The sequence below is a fragment of the Thermobia domestica genome, chromosome 7 (assembly GCF_964235325.1).
Source record: "Thermobia domestica chromosome 7, izTheDome1.hap1.1, whole genome shotgun sequence".
Taxonomy (NCBI): Eukaryota; Metazoa; Arthropoda; class Insecta; order Zygentoma; family Lepismatidae; genus Thermobia; species Thermobia domestica.
Window position 1 is genome coordinate 54,905,497 of NC_137460.1, and position 27,306 is coordinate 54,932,802.

The window sequence follows — 27,306 nt, forward strand, 5'->3', positions numbered from 1 at the left end:
TTGACATTTTCAGCATATGTTCAATTTACAAACAGTTTTTTTTTAAATTTATTTATTTATTTTTTTTATACATTGGTTTGATTTTATTCTAGTAAAAATGATTAAGTTGAAAACTTTTGTTTGAAAATGTGCCCATACCTGGAACATTACAGAGATCTCTCATTTTGCACTTACGAGTATAACTTTTAAACCCATTTTTATTGCATCTCCTGCCTATTTTTCCCCTTTTTATATATATTTCAGTACTTGTAGGTAGGTACAGATAAACGTAGGATTGAAATTTAAATCTCTTGATAAGGAATTATGGTTCCGTGTTTCATGATACTCTATGTGCACATACGAGTAACTAATTTATTTTATGATTTCCTTTCAGGAAGCACTCAACATCTTGCCAATATGTTCTCAGGAACCACCTCGTCCTTGGGCAATATTGCTACTGCATTTTATAGTGGACTTTGGGCGTACGATGGATGGTGAGTAATCTTGCATTTTATCGGTTGCTTTTTAATCATATCTTGGGTGTAGAGCGCCCGAAGAACATTTTCTAGAGGGGCGCCCATCCCATGGTTGCTATATTACGTCTGGCATTTGTGGTATTTAAAATACGTGGTTTGCTAAATTACGTATACATTTTCGTGAGCCAGGGGGAGCCGGGCCCCACCCTGCCCTCCCCTTCGAGTGCCCGTGCTTCGGTGTTTGATTAGTTTTTATTATCAGTCATACTTTTGAAGTAGTTTCGATTTTTTAAAAGTTGACTGATTGATTGCTCTGAATTTACGTCTTTTGTCAGCAGTGAGGCTATTAGAATTAGACCTACAGTTCAGAAATGAAATCTTTGAGTTTTACGTCCAACGGTTATGCCGGCTAGGCTAAAGGAGACCGTGATAATGAGTAATGAATGAAATGGAGAAATGAAGAAAGGTGAGAGGAAACGGGAGAACCTCAAGGAAACCCACGCACACGGTGTTTGTCCATCACAAAGTTCACTACCTACAGTACAGTGTGAGATCTGGACCAGTGTAATGCATTCATCGGAAATCGAATCCGGGACCTTATGTACCAAAGTCACATGTACTAACCATTAGACCAGTGTAGTGACATAACCAAGAGGGGAGAAAACAGGGCTCGTGCCCCGGGCGCCGGATTGGAAGAGCACAAAACTGGGAAAATATTTATTTTTACTATGAGGCAAGGAAAGGAGTTTTATCAAACTAAAGATCATTTTAAAAAATCTCAGAAACTTAACAGGACAACAACAACTCAACAACCTTAGGATCATATCCATAGAGCATAAGTTAGCTTCAAATCTATCTTTTTAGAACACAATAAAAACCTTTGAAGGCAAAAGAACCCGCAAAGTTAAATTTAGTTTCAGCTTTTTGTGTTTTCATATAACTCATATCGATTTAAGAGATTTGTAAACTGTCCATGTATAATACTCGAGGCAACAACTTGACTGTCATAATTAAATATTCTATTCTAAAGCAGCAGACTGTTGATTCATTCCACACATATGCACATCTCAATATAGTTCCAAAAAACGTTGTGATTTGTAGTTATTATGATAAGACTATAGGAATAAATCTAGCACGCTATTTCTCAGATTATTTGGCAATCAATTAGTTTGGTGTTTTATCTTGTGCTAAAAATTAAATTATGTACTGCAATTTTGAAATCAAACTTTACCACTGAAGAGAAAATGGAATAGGAGAATTACTGTGTAATGACAATATCAGGTGTAGTCGAGGAGTGTTTTGGTTTGGGTGGTTGGGGAAGGGGAAGGACGGGTGGTAAGGCGAATACTTACACCGGGCGACAACTAGCCTAGTTGCGTCGCTGGACCAGTGAGAGGGGCTGATTTTTTAAGTCCATGTTAAGCAATATTAAATCTCACTCCTGAGGATTGGTGTTCTCTAGCAAATGTGTGATCTTTAGACAAGAAGATGAAACAATATTTTTATTTTATTGTTCGTGGAATAAATCATTTGCACGATTCATTTTAAAAACAAAATTTTGTTTTATATCATTCTTAAGTACAAGAGATAATGTAATCAAGTAATAAGATAATTACTCTACTGATACGGCACATGGACCTACCTATTTTGTTGACCTAGGAAACGGAAAAAATGAAATGAAATCTTTCAGTTTAACGTCCCACGATTATGCCCTTTTAAGCTGAGAGAGACGATGATTTAGGCAAGTGAATGATAATGGAAGAATTGGTGAAATGAGAAAGTAGAAGGAAATAGGAGTGCTGCGAGAAAACCCACGGGAACGATATTGTTCACCACAAACTTCTTTGGCCGGGGATCGAACCAAGGACACCAAAGGTCTACTACTGAACCACATTGCCCCCTACCTAGGAAACGAGTTCGAGAAATTATACAATGTACAGGAAATAATACTACGAGAACTATTTAATTATCCAATAGCTGCGTAACAATTTCTGTAAAGGCATTGAAAAGAGTATAGGCTGCGGAAATTAAAATCGAGCGCATTTAGATGGAAAATCCGTTGATCCCGGCTTATAGATGGTTTTCCAGGTGCTGCTCCTGCCACAACAAGTGAACTGCAACCTGCATTGTGGTGCAGCTGCGTCGGAGCCAGATCAACCTAGATGCTGCTATGTGTTCAATTCTTTTTCCATGTGTGTTTAATCTTAATCGTACACAAGAATGAAACTGTGTAGTGTTAGTACTCAAAAAGATAATGTTTGTTAAAGTACATAACCATGATTTTCTGGATAAGCAACCAACCTGTACGTGGCCTAGTTGTCAATTCTGGCTGCCAACCGATTACCCTGAAATTTACGGTATTAGTGTTAAAGTTATGGTAATAGGGCATAAATACGGCCTTTTTATGGCGTATAACTATAAATTTTACAGTAATACCGTAAATTTTAGAGTAATCGGCTGGCAGCCAGAATTGACGGTAATCGTCAGTAAATGTTACCAATAATTTTTTACAATGCAGGCTCTTTAAAATGGATACCTTGTGCAACTAGGAGAAGTATATGGAGCCGGAGTATGATGCAAAAAAGGTTACGTCCATGAGTGCCAAAGTCAAGAAAGTTATCTCCGATCAGTAGGGTATACAAGGAGGGTTTTGGGGTCTAATCACCCCCTTGAACAAGATATTGTGGAAAAATGAACATTTATTATACTGAGACACAGGATCTATACAACAATCACGCTTAAAAGGAAATGAATGCGACGAAATTATGTGTGCATCATTCCTCTAATCACAGCCCTTCGACCTTCATGATCTGTTCTGAAAGGTAGAAGCGACTTCTGTTTTCTGGCAGTAGGTCGAAGAAGTTATTATTATTATTATTATTTTATCTTCGGGTGAGTTACAAAACATAGGCCCACATTTAAATCATTATGTGGAAAGCATATATCTAATCCAAACTTGACAATGGTTTTTGTTTTTACATATTTTCACCTGTAATCCATGGGAAAATCCGAAAATAACACTTATGTGTATCGCCAAATAACTATTCCTTCATATAAAGAACATGCACACCTACTAACTATTATTTTTTCTTTAGTAATATCAACAATGATAGCAAAATTCTAATTTACATAATAATTAGAAAGTGGATTCTAGTGGTAGGGCTGCATATTAGCCCAAGGTACATGATGCAGCCTCCTACATCCTCCTGACGTATGCTCAGGTTCGATTCCTGGTGGCGACACTCGGTTGAAAGGGTGTAAAAACCTTTTCAGGACAGCCACCCTGAGTAAGGTTTTTCCTGGGTTTTGTTCATTTACACCAGGAAAATGCCAGGATGGTACCTAACATGAAGATCCCAGGCCGCTTCCTTCGTCCCCCACTTCCCCATGTAGTGTGATCATCAAAGGACGTCGTCCCTCATATGTAACAGCCTAAAATTGTTATAAACTAGATGCGAAACCCGAGAAATACAATTGCTAATGCGAATACTGATATATGACTTCATAAAAGCAACAGTATTTTTAATCTTTCTGAATTATTCTGATGTTCCTGATACATACCATCCCTCCGCCGTATAGAATTGATTAATGATGGAATTCTTGTGTAAATCTAAAACTTTGGGTTGCAAACTAATTTAAATATAGCATTCTCTTCCCCTTATAATGTTAATGACGCATCGTGATTGTCTTCGCTTATTATAGGCACCTTTGCATTCTGATTATTATGTATACCCATACAAATATGCTTGGCTATTTTCCTACGAACACAACAATCTCGCCATACCGAGTTGGTTACAGCCCTGGAAGAAGGGAGATTCGTTATCTTTCACACCAAATTCACAAACATTATCATCCTAACATTTAAATTTTCCTCCACATACTATAGCTATCCTTGTAGCTCCTGCATAAATAAGTAAATAATCTTTCGCCGAAGATTAAATTGAAGTTTAGTATGGGATTAAATCTTCACTTCATGTTTTGGCAAATACTTTATTGATATAAATGTAAGTGTATTTACAGGGTGGATAATTTATCGTGCAACTTATAAAAAAGATCTAGATTAAAAAAAGAAAAAGAAAAAGAAGAAAACCTAAAATTTTACACGGCAGAAATATCGGTACACTGAGGAAAACATATATAGGTGGCATACTTAAAAAGGTAGGTTACATGCGTAATTCCTGTAGTTTTTTGAACTTAACGTACAGCAGACGTATAACTGAAAATACATGTTTTATAATACTTTCCGTAGAAGTGTTCCATCTACTTTCCGTATGAAACAGTATAGGCAGTCAGAATCTCACATACAAATGGACGTATATAACATATAGCAGAGGAACGTAACATAAGTATATGCCTGCGATATACGGAAGACTGTTGGATGTCAGACATCCTGCAACGGCATAATGCAACATCTAAGGGCAGTGAGTAGCATATGGATAATGTGTGCTCATACTGATTTCTGACTCCATATATTTGTACATTATACCCCCTGTGCGGAGAACTTACTTTATATATATATATATATACGTAAAACATTTGTCCTGTTTATCGTAAGTATCAGAATAAACATACATTGCTACTTCTCTCTTTAAACATGTATATCTCTGCGTAATGATATTAGAAGTGCTAATGACTGCTCTTCATGTAATGTCCTGTCCATTCACTTCACACAATGCTTCATAAAAGATAAAACTCTGCAAATCCAATCTCAAATTCATAGGGCTTCCACAATAGTAAGTAATTGAATTAGTTGGCATCAAGTGTAAATCGCATTCCAAATTCTGCTGACATGTTACATTTGGATAAAAATGCGTATTACATGAAATCGTGAGGAAATGTAGTGTACCGGTAATTGATGTCGACATTGCTAGATAATGGATTTTATTTGAATTAGATCTGCATTTGTTTTTTTTTCTTTCCTACTTTTCATTTGAAGGACAGTTTGGATGTAAATGTATTGTTCAATATATCACTGATTTAACTTTGGGTTTCGTTAAAAAAATAAATAAAAAAGCAGGGTGAATAATGTGTGACAGTTAAGTAAAGAAGTCACACACTATATATATATGTCGCAATTAATTTTTTCCACAAGAAATCCTAAAACGAGTAGTTTAAAGCGAAACTCTATAGCCTTCTGGATGAGGACACAGTGTCTCAGTGGTAGAGCATTCACCTCTGGTGCGAAGGATCCCTGGTTCGATTCCACAAAGCCATATGAGTTTGTGATGGACAACATCGTTTCTGTGAATTCTCTCGGGGTTTTCCCATTTCCTCTCACATCCTCGTTCCACTGCTTTCATCATTCACTTTCATTAATTATCCAACTCCTTTGCCCTAAAAAACAAAGTCATGTGAAAACAAAAAAACTCATTATTTTTTTTCTAATATTCTGAAATACTGAAATGCTCAAACATTTGTAACGTTATACACTAATGTGTGATCACTGCATAACAAGGTGTACGGTAAGCAAGTAGTAGATCGTTTTCCCCTGGCACAAAAGGTTGCTGTCACAATCCCTGAAGATGAATGCAATGGTTCAATCTTGTCTCGCTTAAAATTGTAGTAGATATCATTGTGTCCATGATTTTCCTCAGAGTTCTCCCATATTCTTAATCCACTAGTTCTCCAGTTAGTTACACTTATAGGACCTTATGCAGAGTCGTTCTGATGCGTGATTAGTGCCCTACTAAAGAGTTCGACTGCAGTAGTATGTTTCCTGCAGCAGTCAGGCCCTTAGTATGACGCTAATCATACATCAAAACGACTTTGCATAAGGCTCATAATGTCTCATTTAACACACAGGGCATCATAACTATAAGGAATTAAACAACTAAGGATTTCATGAGTGACAAACCTATCCTCATCGTGTGTCTTGTGTGTAGATTGTAAATTTCGTGGATATTGTAAACATTTAAGATGTAATTAGGCTGTCCGTTAAAAAAAAAAAAAAACTAATAATTACAATAGTAAACATAGTTTTATTGGGTGGTATTCAGAGAGATTTCATTAATCAAGTGTTAGTCACGCTATTAGTTAATGTCGTATTAGTTCTGTACTAAGAAGGGTGGTGTACTTTTTGGCATTCAGAGTCTGCTTGGAGTTCAGCTAATAAGTTGATAAACTAATATCACTCCAATACGTCGGGTGAGAAAAATAAATGTGCCAACTACGGAAATCTAGAAGTACGCATGGGTAGTCTGTAAAAATGAAAAATACGAAATTCGAAAAGTTTTCTTTGTGGTTTGACAACACAACTTATAAATACTTACGAAATCGGATTATAATTAACTTATTGATTTCTGAGGGATGCATTTATGACAGGAATAAGTGGAAGTCAATTATTATTAGCGACAATAGAATGATTATGTTGTAATTATAAGAGAAGATATTTTATCGGTCAGATGTATGTATCCCTCAGAAAACTGGAAATTTTCTACTCTCACTGTTTACTTTAAGAAACAATTCTGCTATTGTAGAGGACTCGGTTAAATAGCTGCTTCATAGTTAATTCATCTGATGAGACGAAAGGAAAGAAAGGGAGAAAGATATGAAATTAATTGCCTTAATATTCTCATAATGTAGGTTTATTGTAGCTAAACGAGGGCACCCTTTGTTCCCCGTGGTCACGTGCGATTAAGTTAGTCAACTACTGCATGCTAATCAGAGATTCTGAATACACTTCTAATAACCATGCGTTAGTCAATCCCTTAGTATCGCTCTAATCATACGTAAAACGACTTTACATAAACCCATTGTGTTTAATTATGAGTTCATGTAGGGTTTGTATACGATAAGCATATCACATTACTTATTAATTTCTTGTATATCCTAATCAAATCTATACCTGTATTATTATTATTATTATTATTATTATTATTATTATTATTATTATTATTATTATTATTATTATTATTATTATTATTATTATTATTATTATTATTATATTCAATAAGTTATTTTGATTAGAACAAACTCGGACCTATTAAAGAGAAATTTCCTATGGAACAATGTTTCACACATCACATTAATGGAGAAGAATACAGAATTATTAAGTTAAAGTAACTTAGAATCAAGTCAAAAGACTTGACTTCTTAAAACTTAAGTCAAAAGAACTTAGCTTTATTAAGTTAAAGTTTGCTGTTATACAGTAGTATGATTACATAGAATAAAAATGGTTAAATACATATATTTAAACACGAAATTTTAAAGAAATTTCTATGCTATTTTAGAATGTATGAACGATCTTTTCTAGGCATCATATAATACCACCGAAAGCTAGATATGTCTCCTGGTTTTTGGAAAAAGATTTTAAAAAAATGTTTTTATGTTCTTATTAATAGAAAAACAAGGTGTGTTAAATCCAATGAATGAAAAATGAAAATCATTTACAGAGAAACTTTCTCTTTGAGATGGAAAAAAAAAGTTAAAATAAGGAATCAGGAAAATCCAACGCCAAGCGAGGTATAACATGTTCTTTATAAACAAAATAGTATATGACAAACAAACTTCCAACTTTCCAGTTCATAATAATAATAATAATAAAAAAATCAAAGAGAAGATAATTTTATATTACTAAAAACTATGAAATTTCTTTGATGCAAAAAGTTCTTTATAAACAAAATAGAATGTAACAAACAAACTCCCAACTTTCCAGTTCATAATAATGAAAAAAAAAAAATTCAAAGAGAACAAACTACTAAAAACTATGGAATTTCAAGTACGTTTAAAATATGTACATGTAATACGGAGGAAATAAATATGTATGAAACAAGACATCATTCTTTAAAATGAGTACTTCAGTCTGATTATGCTACTTAGTTTTTTTTTTCTTTTAATGAGCTCCTCATATGTATAGTCTACTATTGTACTGTATATTTATGAACCCGAGAGGATACTTGTCTCTGCTTATCGTGAATAGTTCAAATGTTACTTTTAAGCTATTATATTTATTATTCAATATAATAGTGAATTTGTGTATTTTTCTAGTGGTCTCCATTATATTTTGATATGTTATTAGTAAAATTTTTACTGTTCTGTTACTCTGTTATTACGGATTGATAATATATATTTATATGGATATTCTTGTCATAAAATTCAAATTTCATTAATGGATACCCAAGAAAGCCCTTTCATTGTCAAGGGACTGAAATTCTTATATTAATTTCTTAAGAATATGTATGTTACTAAAAAAAGTAGGGCTAATTACACCATTTTCATTTAGATATATTCTGCGTAAGAATTTAGTAAATGTACTTACGGGTTCTTGATAATGAATCATTTCAGTATTGTTTTGTATTAACATTTTAGAATCTGAAATAAATCCTTTAAGTAATCCGAAACCTTTTTCACAATACAAAATTAATTCAGCAAAGTATATAACTTTTTCTGAATTCTAACGTACTTGACAGTGTTGAAATAGTCTATTTTCAGTTTATGACTATCAGAGTTAGTGTTTAAAAAAATATATATGTTAACCGGCGTTTTCATTAGTTTTAAACAAGCATATTTAACTAATTCTTCTAAATTTAATTGCAGGAACAACCTAAACTACGTTACAGAGGAAATAAAGAATCCATCGAAGTAAGTGTGTAGATGCACTATAATAAACATTGCTTTATAGTACATCAGCTATATTTGCAATTACACTACTGGCGATTCATATTACAAGAACAAAACTTGTTATATTAATAGTCAAGTATAGTACTATGATGACAAATAATTAATATCTATAACTTAAACTGGGTAGAGAAGAGGATACACAAATCATGTTAGATCGAAGTATCTTCCTCAAAATGTTCACGCATCTTTTAACATTAACGCACTTAATATTGATAATAGAAAATTGTTATATCTTCAGATGCTTTTTAAAAAAAAAAAAATCGGAAATTATTCTTTGAACTTTACATATTGGAAATACTTCGATAATATATTTCATGATCATAAAGAACTAAATTATATTGCTGTATTTAATGTATGCCATTTGAAGATAAATGAAACACCAGGTAATGTTTTCGTAATGTTTTATATTATACATATTAACGAAATGATCAGCATGTTTAGCTTTAAATCATTATAGGTTAGAAATTACTCGAGGAGTAAGCAACATCTATTGAGCTAAAGAACTTAAGAGATAAACGTAAAACTAATAAGAATAGGATAATTTATTTATTAAAATGAACTACTCCATGTTCCCTCTTACTTGTAAGCGACAATAAATAAAAGTATGTATTTGTGTTCAAGAATCTGATTGGATGGTGATGCTTCACTCCCACACCTACTCATACACGTGCTTTTCGTTAAGTTTGCACCTTGTAGTTTGGAGTTTGGAGATGCAACAGAAAACTAAGAGTGCTTTGTAAAACAATTAATTTTTTTATATCTTAAAATTTCCTGAACAACCAATGATTACAGTAATCAACACATTTAGCATAAGAGTCTTCCATTACCTAGGTAGTTCGCAAAGATCTCCGCTGGTTTTGTTTCATCACAGCATGTAAATCCTATAGAAACAGAAGTTACTTATCTTCCCAGGTTAAAAGCAGAACACATACCTACATAGTTGAAGTGATGCTATGAAGAAGTCTATCATCGCGCATACATAGACGCTATATGATCATTATTTCATTAAGAGTCTTCATCCTGGCGAAATTAAAATACCGCTAATTTTACAGTAATTATGTGATATCTTCAAATAGATAAAAGATAATTGAAATATGGAACAAGAGCGCCCTAGACAATATTATTTTGCGTGAGGTACTGTTATCACAAGTCACCTAGTGGCTTTCCGTTTTCAGCTGTTTAGAAACGCGAAAATAAATGTCGATTTTCAAAATGGCTCGAAATCGAAAGCAGATAAGTGAGTCGTGATAACGGTTTCTCATGTAAAATAATATTGTCTGGGGAACTCTTGTTCCACATTTCGATTATCTTTTATCTATTTGAAGATATTACATAATTACTGTAAAATTAGCGGTATTTTAATTTCGCCGGGATGAAGGCTCTTATAACATAATGTCTGTCCTGTTGTATCTCATGATACTGTTTTAGTTTTATGTGGTTGTCTTATTATACTTCTAGTACTGAAATATTTTGCGTAAGAGTATATACGTCAATAGCTTAGCACCAAATCTGGTCTTTTAATCACATATGACTTTATTTACGGTCGTTTAGAAGTGAGACGGAACAGAAACTAATTAAATTTTCAGATCACTTACAAATATTACAAGTTTATGCTTAAGTATAAAACATCTGCTTAATTCTTTAACGATTTTCTTAAATACAGTGTTTCTTTTCTTTTGTTTCTGCTTCCAGAAACTTACCGCGGTCCATAATGTTGGGTATCCCGCTGGTAACATTCTGTTACGTCCTGATAAATATATCTTACCTGGCTGTAATGTCACCACTGGAGATGAAGGAGTCCGAAGCAGTGGCTGTGGTAAGTTATTACACATAATTACTGTTATAAAACACAAATAAAAACAAGTAGCAATGACACGTGTATTCCGCGTGAAAGAGTTTGGTTTTACGGCGAGATATTTACTCAGTTAATATTGGAACCGGAAGTGGTAATATATTTTTATCGCTTCTGATTTTAGTAGCGAATGAAATATATTCTTGGGACGCGTAATTAATTGCAGAAAACAGCTTCTTACTATCTATTACTGTTTTTACTCTATACCAATCAACGTTAAACCGGAAGTGCTAGTTTTCTGCCACTTCCGGTTTGAATAAAGGTTCAGAGAGAAGATGGTACCTATTCTTAAAATGCTAAATCGATTCCAAAGAAACAGCTCCTCACTATCTCTTATCGATTTCTCTACGTAAACCAATATTGAAAGCGGAAATTGTACTCCGGTTTAGTGAAGAGTTTAGGACGAAGATAAAACGTACTCTTGGTACGATTAGTCGATTGCAGATGACCGCTTCTCGCTGTCTATTACCGTTTTTTGCTCTTTAGTAACCAATGTTGTCTTTTTTTTAAAAAAATCTACTATTTAGGGTTGATGAATCACCTCGATCAACCAACTCGATTCCTAACTTTTTATTGTCTACATCCTGGTCAAAATTGATGGTGATCCTTTAAGTAGTTCTTGAGATTTTTTTTCTTCTTCCGGACGACAGAGTAAAATGTATAAATGAGTTTTAGTAAACCAAACTCTTTATAAATAGTAAGTATTGACATAAATAGCATTGTTTAAGTTGTCATAGATTCTCTAAGTTGTCAATCCTATTATACAAAGTAGCGCCGAGCCGACTGACACGTTTCAAACTTGAATATTGCGCAGGCGTAATAACTGGCATTGGTTGGTGGACTGGGAACCGCAACCGAAAGAGGAAAGAGCGAAGCGTTATATGGTGAATCGCAATGGAGCATTGGAGCACAGAACATCGTATTACCTCAGTTTGTACAGGGTGGCGCGGAGCCGACTGACGCATTTCAAAGTTAAATTTTGCGCAGACGCGATAGCTTGGACTGAGTTGCGGGTGGGGGATGGGAAGCTGATAGAATACCATTTTATAAGAATATCGTAATATTTATCATGGACATCGTTAGAGCGTTGAAGAGGGTATTTTCTGTTGGTACTTATTATGAAACGAAGTCAATTATTCAATGCAGCGATTGTTGAGACAATATTTCATTGTTAGCTGACATTGCTCCAAAAGCCCATTATAATTGCTACAGTATTCTTATGAAATGGCATTCTATCCGATTCCCATCCCCACCCGCAACCCAGTCCAAGCTGTAGCGTCTGTGCAATATTCAACTTTCAAATGTGTCAGTCGGTTCCGCGCCACCCTGTATTAAATTTGGTTTAAAGACAGTTTTTTTTTTTTTTTTTTTTTGTATTTGTTTAGTATGATTTGAAAATATTGAATAAAGCAGGCACGTAGCCAGGATTTCGTGAAGGGAGGTCCGTGACATGAAATACTGTGGTCATCACATCAGGGGCTCGATCATACAGGGCCTATTTTACTGGAACATACTGTATATTGGTTCATTTAGCCAGGATTTGTAACGGGGGGGAGGGGGGAACATGAAATTCTGAACGCCCAGGAGCTCGATCAATCTGAACTACTTTACTATCAACATGTATTGGTTTGTTAGGACAATAAAATGAGGATATGTTGGTAAGTATTTTAATTAAAGAAATTATGAAGAAATCTCGAGTAAGATACAGTGATAAAAAAAAAATAGGGTCTATTGAAAAAGATTTTACAATATTTACGTCCTTCCTCTGTTTATTCAAATACAACACTTTTCCTTTCATTATGACCTCAACTATTATAAAAACTACTGTCGGCTCTAAATGACAGGTTAAAGGAGCAGTACAAAATTATTCTTGAAGAAACATGTTTGATACTGCAAGAATGCGATGACGAAAAATTATGATGAAAAATGTCCACGCTGTTACACAACGGCACTATGCTTTCGGAAGCTTTCGGAATCTCCCTGACTAGTAGCAGGAATTCTGAGAATTCCGTAACTTTTCTAGAAATTTCAAATTCTCTGACTCTTCCAGGATATCTCGCTTACCTTGCCAGTAATACAAATCTCCTCGTAAGAAAGAGTAACCAAAAGCTTCCTGTAGTTTTTTTATTATTTTTTTTAACTCTGATCCTTCTTTTTATTATTTCATTTTGTTTCATCCTTCCTTATTTTTTCATTTCTGATCTCGAAGGGGGGGGGGGTCCGGACCCCTCCCCTTGGCTACGTGCCTGGAATAAAGTAATGGTTTCTTAGCGGAAGCAATGTAATTTGTTAATATTGAAATAGAGGTGGGAAAGCTGATCTGTTACATACATATAAAAAAAAAAATACATTAGCTAGTAGTTTATGTATCCTCGAAATTTTCCTGCTAACGTAAATGGCGAATAGCAATTGCAGTAGTCTCAAACAGTGCTACTTGTAGAGTCTAATTATCATAGAAAAGTCAAAAAGGTTGTGTGTACAGAGTGTTTCCAAACAATGAGATTTTTTTAAAAAAATCTTGTTTCCTTTTATACGTAATATAGATTTTGTACTTCTCTTCTTTTGTTAAAATATTCTCTAAACAACAAAACAATATTTATGGATTAGAACTGTGCAGTCTTTCTTTGTATTGTTGGAACCATACTCATTCAGGTGTGCTAGAAAATACATGTTTTGTAATATTTCTTTCCAGACATTTGGAAATAGGATTCTTGGAGTAATGGCGTGGTTGATGCCTCTATCTGTGTGTGTTTCGACGTTTGGATCTGCTAATGGCACTCTTTTTGCAGCAGGAAGGTAAAATAACAGAAGTTAACTTTGATACACACTGGTGTGCAAAACATAAGGACAAAAGTAAGTTTCGCATGCTATGTCACTCCCAAGTGCCATAGATCGGTGAAACTTGAATACATAGAATTAGAAAGTAGTGCTATACTATAATACGGGAAGTAACAGAAAGAAACACGTAATTAGAAGAAAAGAAATGCACTTTTATACAGAAACAATAACTTCCACTGAAGTCACATGATGGTTCCCCTTGACATTACAGAAGAAGTGAAATGGTACTTAAAAAGAGGTGTGATCACCCCAGACAGTAATGCATGCTCTGCAACGTGCCTCACAAGCTCGATAATGAGTTCTTGTGGCATTGAGTTTCACTCCTTCACCAACGCTGTTGACAACTGCTGAATTTTCCATGGTGTATCTGGATATGTTGCAAGACGTCTCATTATATCATAGCATCCCACTCATGTTTGATAGGATTCAAATCGGGTGATCGAGAAGGCCAGTTCATTCATCGAATATCTTTTCGTTCCAAGAGCTCCGCCACGTGCGTTGTTCGATGCGGTCGCGCATTATCATCCATAAATATGAAGTCGAGGCCGACTGCAGCCCACCTGAAAAAGGAAAACAGTGAAGTATACTGTGAAAATAACGTTAACCGATGAATGTAACACGTTCAGAAATTTGAAGGTCGGTATGCCCCATGCAACATATGCCTTCCCACACAATCAAAATGATCAGGTTCGACAATGCTCCTGGATTCACTGCGTCCTCTCACCTTTCGTCAGGAGAGTGTACTTCCAGAATCGCTACACAAACTAAATCTGCTTTCTTCTGAGAAGAGAACGCAACCTTACTCCTCCTCAACCCAGTCCTGGTGTTCTTGGCACCACAGCAAACGGTACAGTCTATGTGCGGGAGTCAATGGAATACAACATAATAGCTGCGGTCAATGAGATAATTCCCATGCAGTAGATGTGCCACTGTAATGTGAGGTTGGGCGCCTTGCAATCCTATTAAACATGTTTGTAATTGTACCCACTGTTTGACGTCTATCATTCTTGCCTGTTTCACAATGTAGCGGTCGTACGCTTCTGTCATGGTTGACCACCACATCTCCTTCGAACAATTGCGCGTGATTCGGAACGCTTTCATGGACATGCAACAATACCAAACTCCTGGGCGATACTCATCACACTTCCCCCATCTTTCAGTTTTTCAATGTTTCTTCCCTGTGTGAAGTTATCCAGATATTGTCCGTGGTCCACGTTCTTGTAAATAATACCACCTCAATGCGCCTTAACCTGTCTCTAACTGACACATACTGTCTTGTTCCTTTCTTTAAATGTTTTGTGTAGAGAAAGGCGACCCATTCGGCGCTACGGTCACGCTGACTTCACCACATGCAACGTCTTTCATTCATTTCTACCGGCTACGCAATATTTTATGTTACTTTATGTATCTCACCCTTAAGTTTTGTACACCATTATTTTCCCGGAAGGATTTTTTTTTTTTTTTTTTTTTTTTGTAAGGAGAAAGGCCAGGGAATTTCATCATTCTACACTGTTCTTTCGCTGTCTCTACGTGTAGTCTTATCTTCCTAACTTGGAAAAACATGTTCGCCTTCTTAATCCATTTTATGAAATCTTTACAACTTTCGTAAAATTACCAATATTCCTTAATTTTCATGCTAATTATGTTTTCTGCGTTCAATCTTTGATCAATGTTATCTATCTGTAGATTATCAGGTCCAGAAAGAAATTTAATACAGTTAGAATGCCATGTGCATCCTTAATCTGGGTGACGCGTTTTGAAAGAAAATTTTTGTTTCTAATTGAGCGGAAGAGGGCGATATTGCGCATTAACAGGAAAAAAAAATCCTTTAAAAGGATATTTCTCGACATGGATGAAGAACATGAGCTTTTTGTTAAACGAAAACTTGTATAAAGAGAATTTCTTAAGAATAAATATGTTGAAAATTATTTATTTATTATTTTGTTAAAGAAAGTAATATACAATCATGGCATTTTATTCAGATGATATGTGAGGATAAAGACCAACTTTAGAAAGTTATACAGTAGAAAGTTATTAAGTTGTGTCTTATACAGTAAGTGTTTTACTATGAAATACACAGTGAGAAAATTGTGGGATTGAACTGGGAAGTTTGAAATTAACAAAAGAGGTACGAAATGTTGACGAATAACTACATCATACTTTTCTTCTTTTATATGTGGTGATAGCTTCATCCTACTGAACTGAGTTAGGTAGTTAGGTACTATAACATAGATATTCAAGTACCATTCGTTAGTTAACGCTTTCCCTATTTCAGTGTAAATTTAAAACATGCATTTGGTTGTAATATTATTTTTAAGCTATGATAACTTTGCAAAATTTTCTATAGAAAGTTTAGAATTTGTTGAAAATTTAATAGCGTTACAAAATTCTATTCTTTTGGAAATTCTGAGAAATTTGCGAGTACAATACTGTTTCTAACTATTATTAACTTGATTTATGACAATTTATCATGCTTTAAATGACACTGTTTCGCCTACATTTAGAAGAACTTTCGTAAAACAAAAGAAAATAACGTGTTTTGACAAAGTTTTTCGTATGTTGGTTGTATTTTCCGGATGAACATTTTATTTTTAATTTCAAATCTATATATCTAATTACCGTAATGTCAAATATTTTTAAAAAAATTAAATACACTTTTTTAATTTAAAAAAAGTACTCCAATAAGTTTGGCTTTTACAAAGTTTATAAAGCTACTTTTACAATAACTGTTTCGATAATTTATACTGCTCATATAAGCATTTATCGCCCAAATTTATGCAAATACCGATATCTTTATAAATCATTTAGTACAGGACTTGTATATATTTAATCACAACAAATTTAAATAGATGTTCACATTTCAATGTTGGTTTATTTATTTTAGGCTTTGCTATGCGGCAAGTCGAGAAGGACACTTGTTGGATATTCTATCTTACGTCCACATACGTCGTTTGACACCTGCTCCAGGACTGATTTTTCATGTAAGTTTAGAGATATGATGGCTTGTTGAATTATCGAACCGTTTTAATCAAAATTACAATTAGATGCTTAGCTTCAGTTTCAACACATTATTATAACAAACGTTTTGTCTTACAGTAACCTGATGATAAGATTTATTTTAATCTAAAGCAACTGTATACATACACATATATTTATATACGAGGCGTTTCTGGAAAGTAACTACCGTTTTGGAAAAAATAAATAAAAAAACAGGATTGTTCAAGCCAAATTTATTTTTACACATTAAACTATGTTTCGACATCGTTTCCACCAACGTTCAAAAACTTATCTGAGCGGGTGATCAACTTGTTACAATCCTTTCTCAATAAAACATTCCACCAGTGTCAGACAAATACGCTCCGTTTCATTTGAACGCCACCGCAGTGTTGGCGCTCCGCGTTTGAGCGCTAGTTTCACTAGTTCATTGCTTAACCACTGATGCCAATAGGGTTGAGTTGTCTCGAGTGTACTGTGTCCTATAATCGTTTACAATGTTTCAAACAATTGCTGAACCCGCCGACTGTGAGATTCGACCTGTTATCCGGTTTTTAAATGCAAGGAACGTTAAGTTGGCCGAAATTCGTCGTCAAATTGTAGAGACTTACGACGAAAATGTGATGAATGAGGGAATGGTGAAGGAAGCGTGAGCTCGGTGGTAAGCGCTTTGAAAGTGACGATGACGCAAAAAAAAAAAAAAAAAAAAAAAAAACGCTGTCGAGTTATGGTTGTCTTCACTGGCGGGATGTTTCTTTGAGGAGGGTTTGAACAAGTTGGTCGCTCACGTGACAAGTGTTTGAATATTGGTGGAAACTATGTCGGAAAATAGTTTAAGTTGTGCTCTTTCATGTAAAAGTAAATTTGGCTTGAAAAAACCTGTTTTAGTATTTTTTTCAAAATGGTACTTAATTTCCGGACACGCCTCGTATATACATATCACCACATCACAGTAACGTAAGCAGAATTTCGTCAAGGAGCGTGGGAGGTTCAAGCTCCCAAGTTCATATAATTTTGGGTATTTTTATGTATACAGTCATTTGTATGCCTGGTGGTATATCTCCAAACTGGATTTTAAAAAAAAGAAAGAACTTTAAAGTTCTATACCTCATGAAAAATTCATATTTATTTTCATGTGCTGATAATGAATAACATTCTTTTTATGCAATTTACATGAGATTTTAAAGTACAAGGTTTTCTCCGTGAAAATTTCAATTTTTTAGAGTTATACACTTCACATTCAAATGGTTCATATGTTAATATGGTAAATATTTATTTTTGCATTATATCTTGTTCAAGAGAGGGAGGGGGTTAAAACTAGAAACTCCCATGCCCACAATAATGATACCCTGCATTTCTTATTGCGTGATTTTAGGGTACACGTTCAAGTGTAAAGATATTTCAAGATGTATTCATCTTAGCGTCTATCTTCTTCTGAATAATATAAACATATGTATGTATTTAGGATTTCTATTGTAATTTATGTACAGTAACAGTTGGAGAGGAAGATGAACCAATTGCTTCATGTACCTTACGCAGCCAGGTGAACGCCACATTGCAACACTATTCCATCGGTCACAAGTACTAGACAAACCCGATACTGCCTTACTTCAGTGCTCTTATGGGAACTAGTAGACTAGTGTAGCTACACCGTTAGCAATTATTATTATTATTATTATTATTATTATTATTATTATTATTATTATTATTATTATTATTATTATTATTATTATTATTATTATTATTATTATTATTAGGAATTTCTTCGGAAACGAAATCTTAGAGATGTCCGACTGCACCCCTCGGATCAATTGTATTAACTCTGGACCACATACGTTAGCCACTCGGCAACGAAGGAGCATTATTGTACTAATGTGTCAACACATCACTAATCAAAACTGGCAACAGTGATGTCCCCCTCCGAAGAAAACTTTCTGGAAGAATCATTGAATAATATTATTGGGAACTTTGATTAAAAAAGGCATTCTTAAAAAATACTAATTTAAAAAAATAGCGCGAGACTAGAGCCTTTCTATTTTAGACGCGTCTCTTCTGGTGTTGCTGTCGATGTGTGTTTTCCCGTACCTCCCTTGAAATAGCAGGGACAAGTTGCTGCGGCCGAGATCTTTCAATTGTTGGATGCGGAAGCGTTGCCACAACGAATTATGTCACGGACTTCGCTGTGCTCTGTCTTGTTACCCATTTTAAGTAGCCTACGATCTTCACTCGTTAAGACCAAACGGCTGAATAACAAATTGGCAACACAGCTGAGGTCGTTCACTTTTTTTCCTAGGCAAAGGGAGAGTTTCTTCCGTTAGAGGGTGGCGGGAGTGGGGCCGAAGTATGTTTCGCATATTTTTCGAGGGCACATCTGAAATATACTAGTAGATAAGCAAGGTAAAAAATAAATAAATAAATAAAAATAAAAAAAAGACTTTACATTTAAAAAGCTTAAGATTATTGCAGGTCATAAGCCTCTGATTATATAAAGTTATTGAGTTTCATGCAAGAAGTAATGTCTCCCACTGATTTATTCGTGAATTCAAAATAATAAAACATTTACAGCTCATTTTCAACCAACCAGTTGATCATGTGAACTATAGGGTTCTCACATCATCTAGTGACAGTTAGGGTTGTTCACACGAGGCAAGACAGAATTTCTGTGACGAGGTAGAGACAAAACACAGCTCTTTGAATAGAAATATACACTTTCAGAGACGAGACATACACTTTTTGAGACGAGACAGCCTCAACTCTTGGCTCGCAGGCAACTTTCGTTGACAACTGACATTAATAAGTTTCAGTTCAGCAGCAATACTGAAAGCTTTATTCCCGAGTTAAGACTTCGTGCTTTAAAATGTGTTGTTTATAGACAAATAACATGTAAAGAGTTCGCTGGGAAACAGGAAAGCTTTTCTGTGCTCCTAAAGCATTTTAGTGCATTTGAACCAATTTTACGAACCAATTCGAACCGTTTACCACAGACCTTTCTAAGAATGTTGGTTATTTTTTTCTTTTCTTTTTTCTTTTTTTTTATTATCAAAAAATCTAGAAATTCAAAAAATTATGTTTCATACACCGCTGGAAAGTTTGAAGCTTCCTTTTTGCTTTGGTATATCGTATTTTACATTCTAATAATAAGACTACCTGGTATATTTGAAAATGCATTATGTATTGCATAAAATTCACAAAAAATGTTGAAACATAAAATATACACAAAGGAAACATTATATTTTGCGTGCTATATTTATTTATAACATTTTTTTAAACATTGGGTTACATATTCAGCATCTGCACTGCACTTCTTTTTATGATGTGAAGTCTTTCTCGAATGAAAACTTAGGACCTTTTATAAAGTGCGATTTTACAATGGTGCACTCGTAGCATGTTTCCTTCTTTCCTTTATTTGAACAAATTTTACACACTTTTATCGGTTTTACTTTCCTGGAAGTGGTGGAATTTTGTACAAAAAGTGTTTTTTTTGGGAACAGTTAACTGCAGATTCCGGAAGACTTCTGCGTGAGCCAACTCTCTTTTGTACACACCCAGTGCATCACAATCCATTTCACGAATCAGAAACGAATAATTTGTTGATGTTAGTTCTATTGTACAGTATGTAAGAATAGGCCAAAACCATTATACTTTCCAAACTGAGGCCTATGACCGTCCGATACTTTTTTTTTTTTTTTCGTAAACATGCACATCGCTTTCAGACAACGAAAGTAGCATAACAGTAAGTAGCATTTACGCATCATCTAGTGAAAAAATTATGATCTATGAAATCCAAGGAGCAATCCAAGCTTGCTAACCAGATACAAGTATGAAGAACCGATAAAATAAAATAAATGTTGAATGGAAACACTTATTCGTGAAGTGATCCGCAGTCTCAACAAGTTCGGCCACTCCATATATATACGTAATTAGCACTCAGTGTTAAGCACAGTGTTTTTTTTTTTTAATTAATATTGATACCTTATTAAAGTAGAGTAAAACATTTCTTTCTTTAGCGTATTAATTTAAGTCAAATTACATGGTCTAAATAAATGCGAAATCTAGGCAGCCCAATTTTCTTTTAGTTGTATGATTTTCTTGCATTACACCTAATAAATATTGGATTATTGCTTTCATAAATATTTTTTTGTTTTGTTATTTAATTATTTACATATACAAAATAAAAATAAGACTTCATACATTGAACTTTAAAAGGTTTGATCATGTAAAGAATTCTAAAAATAAATAAATAAAATATGCCTATATTGTCTTAAAGTATGTTGTCTTGTACCTTGTAATTGATACACCGTACATCAGCTGTCTGTAAGACGACAAGTAGAATATTTTTTTAAGTTATATATAAATCCGTATATTTATTTACATCAATCTGGTATAAGTCAAAATTTATATAAAAGTAAATCAAAACTATATATAAAGTTATACACATGTCTTCGATGTATATATATCAGCGGCGGTTTCTCTTAATGTTTGCATGTTTGTACAAACCTCCTTCCAATATTTTCAATTTTTATTTGTGCTAAATCACTTTACGTTTTATTGTCAACATAATCTTTCCTTAAAGAAGTCCGTTTCAAATGGGGTTGGCTAATAGTTTTCTGCTTGCGAGTTTGACAAGCTCCCCAGCTTGGCTACTGCGGGGGTTGCGAGGTGCAAGGATTCTTATAGTGCCTCATAAGGATCTACTATGTTTGCAGATCGTTTACAAACAATTCTACCAACAAACACAATTTTTCCAAAACGAAACGCTTTGGAACGGAAAATTCTCCACCATCCCTCCCCCTGCAATATTGGTTGACACGGTTCTCGTCTGAAGGGGAATAGTCCGCTCCTCCAAGTTGCATAGAGGAAAAAAAAAAGAAAAAAACTTGTGCCTTGCCTAAATGCGAGATTGCCAAGTGCTCATAACTATTGGTTCTGTCAACCAAGTAAGATAAAGGCAGCTATGAAGACAGTAAAGGCGACCCCGTGAAGAGTGAAGAAAGATTGAGGGTGTCAATATTTAATACACTTGTATCTGAATGAGTAGAAATTTGGCAGCATAGACAGAATATTTTCCTTTTTGGAGAGCAAAAAAACAGCGTCAATTGGAGGAGGGGATGAGATTTTAAAGCGGACTGCAAGCCCTCAACTAACCAATGTCCTCGCAGAAACAATGTAGAACATACGGAACGAAACCCTTGTCCTTTTTTACTTCCCCCTTCCGCCTACTAGCACCCACGCCTTTGGCTGCTTAAATAAGGGCTAACACCCCTCTTACTAAAAGGTCTTTGAGGGGGAGTATTTCGATGGTTTCTTTTAACGCAAAATAAATCACACTGGAAAAAATCTTTTATTTCGAGTCGGACGGGAGTATGTTCACGAAGCTGCTAGTGAGATCGAATTGTCGAATCTGTTCGTAGTGTTGTGTGTTTGTGTATGTGTGTGTGCGTGCGTGTACCGGTCTTTGTTGGAACATGATTGCTGTGATTGCATAATTATGTCTGTCCCTTATATACGTGAAGTAACAATGAATTCTGTAACGTCTCTGTTAAATGAGCCGTTTTCAAAAAGAAGTTTAGAAGCAAAGCTACTTGTGAAAAACATCGGAAGGCCGATTCCGACTCTCAATATAACACAAGTAATAAGAAGTGCGAAACGAACATTTACAAGGAAGTTTAATCCAAATTTGTACGAACAGCATAAGTGGTTATGTGGATGTGAGATTAAAAATGCTTTGTTTTGTTTTCCGTGTTTGTTGTTCGGGGCAGGGGAAGATGCGTGGAGTAAAAAAGGTGTTGTGGATATCCAGCATCTGCACGACAAAATAAAAAAAACATGAAAATTCATCAGCCCATATAAAACACGTTCTTAATCTAACTGTGTTGGGAAATGTGAATATTGCTGCTCAACTGGATGCTGGTTATAGGCTGTCCATTCAGAACCACAATCAAAAAGTGACGCAAAACAGGTACGTGCTCAATATAATTATCAATTGCATTCGGTTTTGTGGTGCCTTCGAACTGGCTTTAAGAGGGCATGATGAAACAGACTCTTCTTCAAATCCAGGCGTATTTCGTGGATTAATTAATTTTAGTGCTGAACTTGACAGCGCTCTCAAAAGTCATTTAGAAAGCGCAACAGTTTTTAAGGGTACCTCAAAAATTATACAAAATGAGCTTCTCCACTGCATGCTTGAAGTATGCCATGAAGAAATCGCTCAGGAAATAAGAGAGGCGGAATTTTTATCTGTCATAGCAGATGAAACAAGTGACGTAGCTAACGTATTTCAAATGGTGATTGTCTACAGGTACATTGTCAATGGCAAACCAGTGGAACGATTTTGGAACTTCGTCACTCCCTCTAAACACGACGCTCGAACTTTGGCTTCTTGTATTATTGAAGAAGTTGGTCTCCACGTGGTAAATAATAAAGAGAAGTTGAAATCACAAACATACGACGGTGCTGCAGTAATGAGTGGTTCTTCTGGTGGTGTACAGGCTATTGTGAAAAAAGATTATCCAAGTGCTGCTTACGTTCACTGTCATGCTCATCAACTCAATTTGATTATGCTAAATGCAGCGTCGACTAATAGAAACGTCAAGATTTTCTTTGCAAATCTACAGGGTATTTGTACTTTCTTTTCAAATTCTCCACAGCGGACATCTATATTGGACGACATAGTAAGAAAGCGGTTGGCACGATCTGTTCCAACGAGATGGAATTTTAATTTGCGGAGTGTGAACACTGTTTATGAATATAGAGAAGAGCTGATTAGGTGCTTCGAAACAATCCAAAATACAGACTTGAATAATAGTACCATCGACCAAGCATCCCGTCATATTGAAACTTTACAAAGGGAAAGTTTCAACTTTTGGCTGTCATTTTTTCATTCTATAATGCCTCACGTCGACATCTTATACAATCAATTGCAGAAACGAGACATTGATGCTGTTTACGTCAGAGAGATTCTCCAGTCTTTTGAGCGAAAGATATTGGAAGTCCGAGAGAATATTGGTGACGCTGAATGTGAACCATCTGAGAAAAGGAGAAAATACATTTCCGCGTGGAAAAGAGAAGCGAAAGAAGTGGGTGATGTTATTGTTTGCCAGGCCAAAAACAGATTTAGCTTCAGTGGACACCTTACTGCAGCCTGTCTGGTTACCCCCAACAACTTTTTGAAGTACAACACACATTTCCCTGACGAACAGTTGCAAGCGACATGTGACGCGTATCCTTGCTTAGATCTGAAAAAACTTCGAACGGAACTTGGTGTAATTTACGGTATGCAAGAGTTCAGAGCAATGTCTGGTGCTCTCTGTTTATTAGATTTCATTTGCGAAAATAATTTGTCATCAACGTTTAGTGAATGTGAAAAACTTCTAAAAATTATCGTTACAATTCCAATGACAACATCAGAAGCAGAACGTTGCTTTAGCACATTGAAACGTGTGAAAACATTTCTGAGAAATTCGATGTCTCAGGAACGGTTATCTGCTCTTGCAATGCTATCAATTGAAAGAGACTTTATTATGGGAATCAAGGACTTTAATAACAAAGTTATTGAAAAGTTTGCCAGAAGCAAAGAAAGAAGAATGGATTTTCTCTACAAGTAGGGTAAATATTTTTATTTTCTTTACACTAAATTTTCTATTTATTAATTGAGAAATATTTAGTACTTTTCTCATTACTAAATCTTTGGGTCATGAATCGCCACTAACCTATAGCCTGTGCTCTATTACTATTATTTATAATAATATTAATAATAATGAAAAATACGAGGTCATGAGTGGTCCAAAAGTAGGTATACAGTACCGTACTGATCAGCTCATTGCATTTAATATCATTTCTTATTGTTATCCATCAGATAGACTTAGTTTCTTTATTATTTATTCTTAATGTATTTTACTTATATCTTAAGCTCAGAAGAGCCGGAGCAAATAAACCCATAAACTAGAATGTTATACTTGATCAATGCAGGGGTATATACCTACTTTTGGGCCACCCTGTATTGTGCACCACCTAAAATTCAAAGCACGAGCCGCCACTGATATATATATATAGACAAAATTCATTGCGCCGTTTAATCCATTAAAATCACATGACGGGCTGTGGTCGCGCGAAGTATTTAAAGGTTTAAATCATATGACGACCAGAACTCTTGAAATGTAACCGATCAATATACATGAAAATAATACATTTTCATTAGCAGATATCTCTTGTTTACTTTGGATGAATTTTTGAAGATGTTTTTGGAGATTCCTTTAGGCGTTTAAATCTAATTTCTAAGCTTAAAGCAGGACATTTATATCTGACTCCAATAGGTTAACAAAGTCTTATATTATTTATTTATTTTCAGTCCCTGATAGCAATTGCTATGGTGTTACCTGGCAATATAGACAGTTTGATTGATTTCTTCAGTTTCACGGCATGGATATTTTATGGAGGTGCCATGGTGGCCCTTCTTGTGATGAGATACACCAAGCCAGACTTCCCACGGCCCTATAAGGTAAGTATTCAGGGATCTACTTTGTTTTCTAGTAATATAGTTCCAATGTAGCAACTACCACATTATGTTACGCCGTAACTTCAGTATTATTAACACTTCTCCACCGCTGAGTTGGAACACTTAAAAATTCTTTCCGTTGGTTTAGTGACTAGCGCGTGTGCCTTTGATGTACGGGCACCCGGGCTCAGTTTCAAATAGGAGAATATTGAGATTTTCACGCTTTATGATGAATACTGTAGGCATAGGCGGCGCCACAATGGGTGCAGTGAGTGCAGCTGCACCCACATTAACTTCGATTTTCAGATTTCCTCCAATAATCCTTTCTATTTTGTATATTTATTGTTTCCTATGTTTAGATATGTTTGAGTGACTTCTTGAGCTCCTCCGTGGCTAAGCGGTTAGCGTACGCGCCTTTGGCGTGGGAGGCCCGGGTTCGATTTCCGGCGGGAGCTCATGTGGTTCGGATTCCACGTTAATCTGTAGGTCCACGTCTCATATAGCCTCGCTGCTGAACGGGATGTTAAACTCAAAATCAACTCAACTCAATTGAGTGACTTCTTAAGTCTCTCATAAGTTACTTGCTATCATACGTTGTTTTTTTAGGTTTTTTAAAAAGTAAAACAGGGATTATTTTTCAGATCTTAATGCTCAATAGTGCAGAGCGTTCTGGCAACAATGTTAGGATGTGTTGTCCCATCCTAGCCTGCACTCACATTACCAATATCCTGGCCCCGCCCATGACTGTAGGACCATTGTAAACTGTAAGTCCATGTTTCATACACGCTCTGTACTGAAACAGGACACTAAATTTCAACGAACAACACCAATGCAACTTTTACATTTTTGCGTATGCATAATACAACCAATTGTCCTTTTTAAAACAGGGTTATTATTGGAACATAAAAAGTTACTTACTGTTTTTCAGTCCCCTTTAGTATATACAGTAGATCATATCAGTGAACGCTAAATTAAAAATTTCACTTGCATTTCATAACCCCGAAATTTCTGAAATTATTCGAATTTTGTATTTCTTGAATTTATGTAAATGTTTTAAGTCTAATTAGATTAAAAAAAACTATCTGAATTGAATTAATTAAGCCAGGGTTGTTTCCAAAAATTAAGTTAGATTATTGAGACAAGCCTAAAACTTATTTTATTGTATAAGACAGACACGTGAAACTCGCAAAGAAATATGAAAGGCACACGGAACACATGCCAACATTTCATATAAAATGACCATCTGGATTGAGGATAGCATCATTCGTTCATAAACTTGATCAACCTATATTTCGACACCGGAGACTTGTCATTAGTTTCCAGTTCACTCCATTATATACTTTATAGCAGCACACTTTGGTGTATACTATATAAAAATATAGGGCTACTTTAGGTGTAATGTTTTATATGCTGAAGAACATAATGCAATCATTTAAAATTAAAATGCACTGATATAATACATAGTACATTTTGTTTAATGAAATTCGAAGTACGTAGTTGAAATGTGAATGTTTGGTTCAACAGCAGAACCCTGAATCTCCTTTAACTAAGAATAACCGTTGACCTTCGTGAAAACACGTGAGAAGAACATGTAAGCGAGAACTGGGCACTTGTACTAGAGCAGGCGAAGGAGAAATAAATTTGGATACAGAACTTGGGAATGTAATTCACATTTGGCATTGCAATCTTGTTTATGCTCTTTTGTTTTGAATTTTCTAGTTTAGTCGCTGCTATAACGTTTACTTACGCATTAATACAAAGTAAAAAGTATAACATTGATTTTGGTAAGCCGTTTTCATGCAAAAACTCTGTTATCTAATGAACATGACGAGTTGTCCTTCAATGTGTCAGGGACTCATAAGTCAATGATAAAATGACAAATACTTAAAGTGGAATAAAAAGAAATACAAAATCTGTCTTTGAAGCACTTGTATGGTATAAACACAATGGACAAGGAAATTTTAGTGATCCACTATAGAACTTACCTAATATCGGTAACAGCTGCTGAAGCGGATAATCACCTAGATTCTGTTCGGAAGTGACTTTATAAGATG

General features: G+C 35.0%; 1 protein-coding gene across 3 annotated transcripts in view; it reads left to right on the plus strand.

The window, feature by feature from the left end:
- LOC145690111 (b(0,+)-type amino acid transporter 1-like) overlaps window positions 1-27,306 on the plus strand; it is a 232,429-nt gene that overhangs the window by 196,568 nt on the left and 8,555 nt on the right. For all 3 annotated transcript variants that reach the window (XM_081764692.1, XM_081764690.1, XM_081764691.1), the window contains 6 exons: window positions 374-473; window positions 8,991-9,035; window positions 10,767-10,890; window positions 13,619-13,722; window positions 16,649-16,745; window positions 25,106-25,255. In XM_081764692.1, the coding sequence (XP_081620818.1) occupies window positions 374-473; window positions 8,991-9,035; window positions 10,767-10,890; window positions 13,619-13,722; window positions 16,649-16,745; window positions 25,106-25,255 (620 nt within the window). The remainder of the gene's footprint in view (window positions 1-373; window positions 474-8,990; window positions 9,036-10,766; window positions 10,891-13,618; window positions 13,723-16,648; window positions 16,746-25,105; window positions 25,256-27,306) is intronic.